Below are 9,305 nucleotides of genomic sequence, written 5' to 3'. Positions count from 1 at the left end.
GGCGACAGCCAGGCAGGCCCCTCCCTGGGGCCACGCGCCGGCACAGCTGGACCTGAGCCTGTCCTGGACCCTCGCTGCCCCCCGCAGACCCTTGCTCAGATCCCCTTCTGTCCCAGACACCAGGGCCCGAGAGAAATGTCAGGGGCGGAGGGTGTGGCCATGGAGACAGAAATTTGAATTTCACAGTATTTCCCTGTGTTACAAAATCTCTCCCTCTTTTTCAAAGTTCAGAAATGTAAAATCTGTTCCTAGCTCACGATGGGCCGGAGGCGCAGGCCGGGGTGCGTTTGGCCTGCAGGCCGTTTGCTGAGTCCCGACTTCTCCCAGTGAGGACAGGCTCAGACGCGTCCTGCCGGGGAAGCTGCCTCCGGGTCTCCGCGGCCTGGCACCTCCACAGCGGCCAGCTGCCCGCCCCCGAAATAATGTCCTGATTGGCCAAGCCGCCTGCCACTCAAGAGTCACCTTGCCCTTCTTGTTTCAGCGTGGGAACCACTGCGTCTTGCTTGGTACCCAGGGGCCTGGCTCCGCCCTCTCTGCTCCACCTTCTGGTGACCTGGGGCAAGTCGTTCACTTTCAGGGCCTCAGTTTACCCACAGGGTACTGAGGGCTCAGCCCACTGCAGGAAACAAAAGTGCGAGCTGGGAAGAAACAGCAGCGGTTGCCCGATTGGGACTCTAGGCGAATGCCAAACCCCCGGCCTGCCCTGGACATGGGCCAGCGCCGTCCAGGCTGGGAGCTGGGCCACGGGCTTCCCAGCTGCCTCCCTGTCCCCAAACAAGGGCCCCTTTGAGCACCTCACTGGATAAAAAAACCTGGCCATTCCCACGGGTCCCTTTCTGAGGTCCTGGTTAGCAAGGCAGGAAGGAGCACGATTTTGTGTGAGTACCGCCAAAAGGGGCGGGCTCCTCGGTAGACAGCAGTGTGCAGGGTAGGACAGGATGCAGCCGCCCTGCTCTCCCTGTCCCCCTGCCTGTGGCTGCTCCTCCCCCACCCCAGCCACCGCTGTCCCCACAGCTGTCCTCCCCAGCTGTCCTGCCCAGCTGTTCCCTTCACCCCAGGAGCAGAGAGCAACTTGCTTCTCTTGTCCCCTCTCCTGGGACCTTCTGCAGGCTCCAGCAAGGGCTGTGTCATGACACAAGCACAGCTGGTGTCACCCTGGGCAACTGCAAAAACTCAGAAACCACTGGGTGTCCCATCTTAGAGCACTGAGCACATATTTTGTGGCCGCCTGTATCTGGGTTTTTGTTGTTTTTGCATTTTTGAGACAGGGTCTTGCAATGTGGTTCAGGCTGGTCTTGCACTTATTACATAGCCTAGGCTGGCCTCAAATTCAAAGCAACCCTCCTGCCTCAGCCTCCCAAATGCTAGGATTACAGGCATGTGCCATCATGCCCAACCGTATATCTGCGGTTTTAACTTGAGGTCATTGGGGTTCCAGAAATTGTTGCAAAATGCCTACACGTGAATTTTCTGGGAGACTCCGTGACCCCCCCCCCCGGCAAATGTTAATAAGTACCGATCAGCAAGAGCATGTAGATTTATGTACTAAGTCAGCTAGTCAGCAGACAGAGACTGTGGTAGAAGGAAAACAGCAGGCTGTGCAGGATGAGCCAAGTGTGGTTTAAAACTATTGGTTTTACACACACACACACACACACACACACACACACACACAGGAAGTGTAGCTACTTAAGGAAAAGTTTTATCTCTGGTGAGATAACAATTTTTGTTTGATTTGTGGTTTTCTGTGTTTATTAAATGCATACTTAGTTCCTTCATTCTGAGAAGCCAGGCCTCCTTTGGGGGTTTCCCTCCGCCATCCCTGACTTCCTGGCCTTGTGATGCTGACCAACTTCCAAAGCCGAGGTGCAGGGCAAGGCCTCCCCCACAGTCCTGTTCCCCCGCTGTGGCTGACTCTGACCCTGGCGGCTGGGAGCAGGGGCCGCGCTTCTCCTGGCTGTGGCTTTACACCAGTCCCCTGGCCTCACTGAGCCTCCGTGGCCCAGCGACCATGTGACCCGCTTTCTGAGGGCAAACTGAGATGATTTGGGGCTCGGGGTCCCCGCGTGGGCTCCCTGGCTCCACGCCCTGACCCCCACCTTCTCTCCCCTCCCCAGGGAGCTCCAGGCCCAGCAGCATGGGGGAGGCCTGCATCAAAGTGACCAAGTACTTCCTCTTCCTCTTCAACCTGCTCTTCTTCGTAAGTATGGTCTGGAGCCGCCTGGGCCCAGGCTTCTGCCAGAGGGGGGCCCCGTAGCACTTCTGGAGCTGGTTTTCCTGGGGCCTCAGTTTTCCCCTTTGACCTGGCAGGCACTGCCTGACTCCGCCTGCAGCTGCTAGGCTGCCGATGGTGTGTGTGTGTGTAAGTGGGGGCATCAGCAGCGTGCAGGGCCCTCGTGGACCCGAGCGTGTTGTGACTTTGGCTTCTCCGTCTCTCCGTTCACCCTAAACTGTTAAAAATCAGGTCATCTAGTGCAATGTTTATCATGATCCAGTTTCATTTTTTACATGCATAGATTCATAAAAATGTGGATATTTTTGAGAGAAGAAAATATCTGTGTTCATTTAGGAGTCCCTGGGAATTGAGATTTTATTTCTGTTTGTGTGTGTGTGTGTGTGTGTGTGTGTGTGTGTGTGTGTGTGTGTTGGTTTTGAGACAGGATCTCACTATGTAACCCAAGCTGGCCTCAAACTACTGGTGATCCTCCTGTCTCAGCCTCTCAAGTGCTGGGATTACAGGCATTTGACACCATACTTGGCTTGTTCTTTATCCTTCTCTGGAATAGAAATTTTCTGTAGCAGATAAGAATTACTTGGGGGGGTACATGTCAAGTTATACAGGATTATAAGAAATTTAAAAAATAAAGACAAGAATCACTCAAAATTTCCCATGATGGTTTGCTTGGCTGGGTGTGGTGGCACAGTTCTCAGGAGGCTGAGGCAGGAGGATTGCCCTGAGTTCCAGGCCAGCCATGGTTACATAGTGAGTTTGAGGCTAGGCTGAACTGCATAGTGAGATCCTGTCTCAAAAAAAAAGCTGAAAAAGTGTTCTGGCACATGCATGTGCGCACACACACACACACACACACACACACACACACAGGGCCAGGCCTTGAGCAGTGTATTCTGTCTGTTGACCCTGGCCTCCCCTGGCTTGGTGGTCAGGCGCTGGCTTGGCCTCTGAGAGCAGCTGCCCGTGGAGAAGCCAAGCTGGCCCTGGTGGACCCCTGGTTCCGGCCGGGGTTGGGGTGGAGCCACGTGGAATGGCCTGGGCCTCGGGATGGAGAGAGGGGTCGGACTTCCTGGGAGACCTGGAGCTTGGGGTTCAGGAGCACAGATGCTGGGCCCTGAGTTAGGGTTAGGGTTAGCGAGCGGGGTGTGGTCTGGTCGGGGTCCCTTCCCACCCCTGCTCCCCACAGAGCAGGCCTCCTCCCAGCTCCTTTAGAGGGCGCTCAGGGTGGGGCTCAGGGAAAGGAGAGAGCAGGAGACAACGCAGTCACTCCGCTCCTGTGTTTGGGGAGCCTCTTCTGTCCACGGTCTCCATGTCTGCTGACCCAACCAAGTATAAAACACAGGGGTTTTTGTTGTTTGTTTTGGAGATAAAAGCTCACTATGTATTCTAGGATGCCCTTGAACTCTTGGCGGCCCTCCTGCCTCAGCCTCCCAAGTGCTAGGATCACCACGGGTGTGGGCCACCACACCCAGTCGAAAATACTTAAGAAATTTTGTCTGCACTGATCATGGACAGACATTTTTCATACAGTTTCTTCCTGAGCAATGCAGCAAAGCCCTTATTTACGGAACATTTATGTCGTGCCAGATACAAACAACCTACCAATAGGCCTGGGATTTAGCTCAGTGGTTCCACTGCCCACCTCGCAAGTGCAAGGTCTGGAGTTTGATCCCTGGTACCAAAAAAAAAAAAAAAAACCTACAGATGGTGAAAAGTGTAGGGAAGACTGTGCCATTTTGTCCTAGGAACTGGCGTATCCCTGGATTTGGGACCCCAGACAGTGACACCCGAGCTTCCTGTGGTGACAGGCCTGGCTGTCTGGGACCAGGTGGGGTCCCCGCACTTTGCAGGGTGACGGGATGGGATTTGTGGCTTCCTCCCTGCTTCTGACCGGTGCCCCATGGCTGCTTGGGCCACTTTTCTCAGGACCGGTGACATCCAGAGGTGGCCAGTGTCCCATCAGGGCTGGGGGTTGGTGGATGTGGGGAGCTCCCAGCCCAGTCCTGGCTCACAGAAAAGGTATGCCAGGTGCTGCCTGCCCCTGAAGGCTGCTGGAGGGGCTTCCTCCCTGGCTGCCCCAAGGCCTGGTGGCCCAGCAGGCTGCACTGCACCTGCCAGTCGCACGGAGGTCATCAGCTTCAGGGGGTGGCTGGCAGCCTCTTGGCGATCTAAGGACTTGAGGTCATGTTTGCCCACAGGGTGTTTTCCGCCTTGCCCCCCAGCCCTCTGGAGAAGCTGTTCCCCGCCTTCCCAGATGGGTGTAGCAAGGCCTCTGGCCAGGGCGGGGGTGCCATTCCCAGGCAGAGGAGAGTGAGGTGAACCCATCTCAAAGGTGGCCCAAGGCAAAAGGAAAGTCCCAGACCAGCATAGTGGTACACACCTATAATCCCAGCACTCTGGGAGGCTGAGGCAGGAGGATTGAAAGTTCTAGCTCAGCCTAGGCAATTTAGGGACTTAACAAAACTCTGTCTCAAAATAAAAGTGAAAAGGGGCTAGGGATGTAGCGATGTAGCTCAGTGTAAATGCACTGGATTCAACCATCAATGCCAAAAAAAAGAAAGAAAAGAAAAGAAAGAAAGAAAGAAGTCCATGATTCAAATTGTGTGGAAATTTTATTCATTCATCGTAGATTTTTCATTTGTATTTAGTTAGTTGGTCTTTCTGAGACAAGGTCTCATTCTATCGTTAGGCCTGGCCTTGAACTCACCACTGTGTAGCCCAGAGTGGCCTCTCTGTGACTTGTGGTGATCCTCCTGCCTCAGCCTCCTGAGGTCTGGGACCACAGGCATCTGCCACTATGCCCAGTGATTCATTTATTTTTAAAGTATTTGCTCATCTTGATAACTGAGCTTGCACTTTGCCCAAGGGAGGCCCTGACCCAGGACGTTACGGGCAACAGAAAAAGGCAGGGGCAGCTGTGGGCCTTGGACTGGACCAGAGGTGAGGGATTCCCAGGGGAGGTGGAGCCCAGGGCTGGTGACAGAGATGGGACCCTGCCTGTGGCATAGCCAGCCCTGAGCGGCGACATTCCTGGGTTACGGGGCCTCCCCAGCTGAGCGTCCTGGTGTCACGGGTCTGGGCAGGTACGCGTGGAAGGCTGAACTTGGGGGGACCTGGCCGGATGGAAGTCCCCGCCCACCCGGTCACCCTGCGTGCATCCCCTCCCTCCCTCCCTTTTCCGCTCCCTCCTTCCCCTCTGGATTTTGGAGTTCGAGGCCAGCCTGAGCTACTCAGCAAGACCCTGTCTCCAAAAAGGAAAAGGAAAGAGGCAGAGGCCCCTGAGGTCGCAGCCCACTGACCGCCCCCTCCCTGCAGGTCCTGGGCGCCGTGATCCTGGGCTTCGGGGTGTGGATCCTGGCCGACGGCTCCAGCTTCATCAACGTGCTTCGTAAGCCCGGGGCCGATGGGGCGTGGGAGAGCTGGGTCCGGTCCCCTCGGCCAAGCGAGCTGACCTGGGCCCGGGGTCCGGGGCTGCACGGCGGTCACTGTGTCTCACATCCAGCTGTCCTCCCCCCACGGCTCCGCCCAGGAGAAACAGCGAGCCCCAGCACTCAGGAGGCTGAGGCGGGAGGATCGCAGGGAGTTGGGGGCCAGCCTGGGCCGTGTAGTGAGACCTTGTCCCAAACAGATGGAGGCTCTGAGAGGTAAAGTTACTCGTGGCTGCCTTGGTCCTCAGCATGCACACACACATCAGGGTGAGCGCCCTGACCACAAAGGAGCCTGAGAGCGGACCTGGCCCTTCCGGTCCCCGGGCGGCTCCTCCAGGAAGCCTTCCAGGACTGCTGAACGCAGATGCCCTGCCCTGCCGAGGGCGGCCTTGGCTCCCTGGCCCCCAGCAGCTGCAGGAGACACCTGTCACCTCCTGCCCTGGGGGAGGAGGAACCAGGCGACCGCCCTCGGCCAGGCTGTTGGTCCTTTTCCCTGGGTCCATTTCCTGCCTCAGCCTCCACACTCTCCAGGCAAGAGGCACCCTCTTCTGTGCTAGTCAGGCCTCATCCACACCCATCAGGCGCTGCACCCTGGGCCAAGTCTGACAGTGTGGAGCTGGCACTGTGTGTGTGTGTGTGTGTGTCACCCCTAGCCCTTTTTAGTTTTTATTCTGAGACTAGGTCTCCGAAGTCACTACTAAATGGCCCAGGCTGAGCTTGGTATTTAGACCCTCCTGCCTCAGCCTCCCAGAGTGCTAGGATTACAGGTGACCCCACCACACCCTGCTCAGGTTGGGTGGGGCCTGAGTGCTGGGGTCACTTAACACCCTTGGAGCAGTCCTCAGCCAGCCAGGGCTCAGAAACTCTGACCCACTGGCCCGCACTGTACATTGGGGTAAACTGAGGCAGGGAGCATCACAGCCACCTAAGAGTTGCACAGCTGTGGACTCAGCACTGGGAGCCAGGGCACTTTCTTGGCCTCAATTTCCTCATCTGTGCCCTCAGCCTGTGTCCTTAGTGGAACCACTCATGCTGCCCCTATGATGCTGGGCACTGCTCCGCCAGCTGGGGGCGGGGGCAGGAAAGACCTTCACCCCTTGCAGCTGCATCCTTGGAGCGGTGGGAGCAGAAATGAGCAAGAAGAATCAGTAAGGAGTAGAACACACTTGGTCCTGATAGGTGCAGAAGAGAAAACTAAAGTAGGCTGCAGGCCAGGCTGGATCAGGGTGAGGTGTATGTCCTCTCGTGAGGACATACAGAGAGGGCAGCCCCCAAGGGGTGCAGGAGGCTGCTCCCTGAGGGGTCACCCCAGGTCAGACAGGGTCTTGCTATGTAGCCCAGGCTGGTCTTGAACTCATGGGGATCCTCCTGCCTCAGCCTCCGGATCACAGGTGTGTGACATGGGGCCCAGCCACCCCTGCCAGCTTTGACCCTGGCAACACTGCCCTCAGTGAGCCTTGTCCCCTCCTTGCTCCTAGAAACCTCCTACAGCTCCCTGCAGGTGGGCGCCTACGTCTTCATCGGCGTGGGTGCGGTCACCATGGTCATGGGCTTCCTGGGCTGCATCGGGGCCATCAATGAAGTCCGCTGCCTGCTGGGGCTGGTGAGTCGGCCCTTCTGGGCAGGGGGCAGGGCCTGGAGCGGAGGGAGGGGCTTGGAGGGGCCTAACGATGACCTCTGCCCTCTCTACCCAGTACTTCGCCTTTCTCCTGCTCATCCTCATTGCGCAGGTGGTGGCTGGGACCCTCTTCTATTTCAATGTGGGCAAGGTGAGTCCCCCACACACACTGGGCAGGGCACCTCAGGGACAGGAAGCCACTCTGGTGTCACAGACACCAGAACTGTGGAGAACACGGGGGACTGCAACCTGGTTTGGAAGTTCAGAGACCCTGGCTTCGAGTCTTCTTACCCCCATGATGGCTTTTAAGCAGTATGTCACTCACCTCATGGTTACAAGGTGGCTGCCACAGCACCAGCCTGAGAAGTGAGTGTCCAGCTTTTAAACCCTAAAGACAGAAGCACAGGAGGGAAAGGAGCAGGAAGGGCTGCTGGGACATGTGACTGTCCCAGAGATCATTTACGGGACCTGCCGTGTGCACATGGCATCTTCTGAAGCCTTAGGGATATGTGAGAGCTACGGCATGGAAGAGGTTAAGCAACTTGCCCAAGGTCACACAGCTTGGAAGTAGCAGAAATGAAATTGGAACTGAAGCATCCTGGCTTCTGGGTCCGTGCTGCTAACGTACATGGTGTCCTTCTCACCAAAATCCAGCGTCCTTGCTTATAATCCATACCCAGCCTGTTCTCCAGAACTGGAGCTGGTTCCTAACAGGGCAACTAAAACCAAAATGAGAGACAACAGAAGTCATGCTGAGAGGAGTACTCTTTTCCCTGATTTGAGTCTTGAGTTTCCTGGCAGCCAAAGCAAAAGAGGAAATGGTGGATTTTGTAGAGGAGAGGAAGTTCACCTGGCTGTGAGACAGACAGGAAGCCAGTGGTTAGGGGACCGAAACTCCCCTCCAGGAGGCACCAAGTTTCAGTGCATACAGGGTTCCCAGGGGACGAAGTAGCCATGGGAACACCCTGACCCAGCCTTGGTTTCCCCAGGAGCATCACGGTGGGGGCTGCGAGAGCAGAAACGGGCCGGCCCATTGTGCCACCCGAGGGCCATCACAAGGGGCGCTGTGACATCTTTCAGAGCGGGGAGAGAGGGGATGGGTTCCGGAGGGGAGGGTCAGGGACATGGGCGGGCCTCAGGTGTTCAAACCATACTTGTGCTGGGCAGAGGGACTGGACTGGCCTTGGGCACGGGGTGGGGGCAGGAGCTAAAGCCAGTGGGAGGCGTCACAGGGCACAGCTCCGGGTGAATTCTGTCGAGAGCCCGGCCTGAGTAGGCAGTGTGCGAGGTCCTGAGGCCCCTGTCCCTGGGACCGTGCAAGCAGAGGTCAGAGAGCGCTGCCAGGAGCCTCGCATCTGCACGGTGCGCTGGGCTCGGGGCCTCTGGGTTGCACTGTGTGAAGAGTTTCACTGCAGGGTGAACGGAGAGCTCAGGCCCGCGGTCAGAGTGAGCCCCTCGGGCGGGCCGGCAGTGGTGGGCAGTGGCTGCCTCAGGGCCCTGGAGCCAGCGGGGCTGGGTCTGCCACGTTGCTGCTGCTGGCCAGCTGTGACCAGGGCCTTCGGACTGAGCTATCTCTGGCCCTTTTTATTTGGAGACAGCGTCTGGCCAAGTCGATAAGTTGCCCTGGCCGGGCTCCAACTTGCCATCCTCCCGCCTCAGCCTCCCAGAGAGCTGAGATCACAGATGTGCACCGCCGAGCCAGGCCCTTAATAATTTTGAAAGCAGGGCCTGCATCTGCCCACCTGGGCTGACGATCGGCTAGCGCCGGGCCGGCTCCTGACCGCCTGGGTCGCGGTCACCCAGCTGAGCCTGCCCAGGTGCCCTGTGGGCCGCTTCTCCGAGGTCCTCACCCTCAGAGGACAGGGTGGGTCGCACAGCACAGCGGCCAGGGACAGAGCCTTTGGGGTGCAGGGAGCCGCGGCGCCCGCTCCGCCTAGCGGCCTCCCGGTTGCCAGGGTGACCGTCCCTGGCGTCCCGACGCGGGTCCCCAAGGCCGAGGCCTGCAGTGTGGGATGAAATTGCCTAA

At 57.6% G+C, this 9,305-nt stretch overlaps 1 protein-coding gene and 1 long non-coding RNA gene across 5 annotated transcripts in view; one reads left to right on the top strand and one right to left on the bottom strand.

Annotated features, from left to right (window-relative positions):
* Cd82 (CD82 molecule) overlaps nucleotides 1–9,305 on the top strand; it is a 31,439-nt gene that overhangs the window by 19,027 nt on the left and 3,107 nt on the right. For all 3 annotated transcript variants that reach the window (XM_019205798.2, XM_010612511.3, XM_010612509.3), the window contains 4 exons: nucleotides 2,118–2,200; nucleotides 5,549–5,621; nucleotides 7,140–7,264; nucleotides 7,356–7,430. In XM_019205798.2, coding sequence (XP_019061343.1) covers nucleotides 2,138–2,200; nucleotides 5,549–5,621; nucleotides 7,140–7,264; nucleotides 7,356–7,430 — 336 coding nt within the window. In that variant the 5' untranslated portion in view covers nucleotides 2,118–2,137. The remainder of the gene's footprint in view (nucleotides 1–2,117; nucleotides 2,201–5,548; nucleotides 5,622–7,139; nucleotides 7,265–7,355; nucleotides 7,431–9,305) is intronic.
* Nucleotides 7,218–9,095, bottom strand: LOC117283491. 2 transcript variants are annotated; one of them, XR_004514476.1, is made up of 4 exons: nucleotides 9,022–9,095; nucleotides 7,908–7,998; nucleotides 7,605–7,667; nucleotides 7,218–7,296 (listed from the first exon to the last, which is right to left on the bottom strand). It is a non-coding gene; the product is annotated as an uncharacterized LOC117283491 (long non-coding RNA). The 2 variants fall into 2 exon arrangements; XR_004514475.1 differs by lacking the exon at nucleotides 9,022–9,095 and adding an exon at nucleotides 8,130–8,211.

The sequence above is a fragment of the Fukomys damarensis genome, unplaced genomic scaffold, assembly GCF_012274545.1.
Source record: "Fukomys damarensis isolate Sample0158 unplaced genomic scaffold, DMR_v1.0_HiC HiC_scaffold_27, whole genome shotgun sequence".
Taxonomy (NCBI): domain Eukaryota; kingdom Metazoa; phylum Chordata; class Mammalia; order Rodentia; family Bathyergidae; genus Fukomys; species Fukomys damarensis.
The sequence above is the reverse complement of the archived record's forward strand: the minus strand, read 5'-3'. Positions and strand labels throughout refer to the sequence as shown.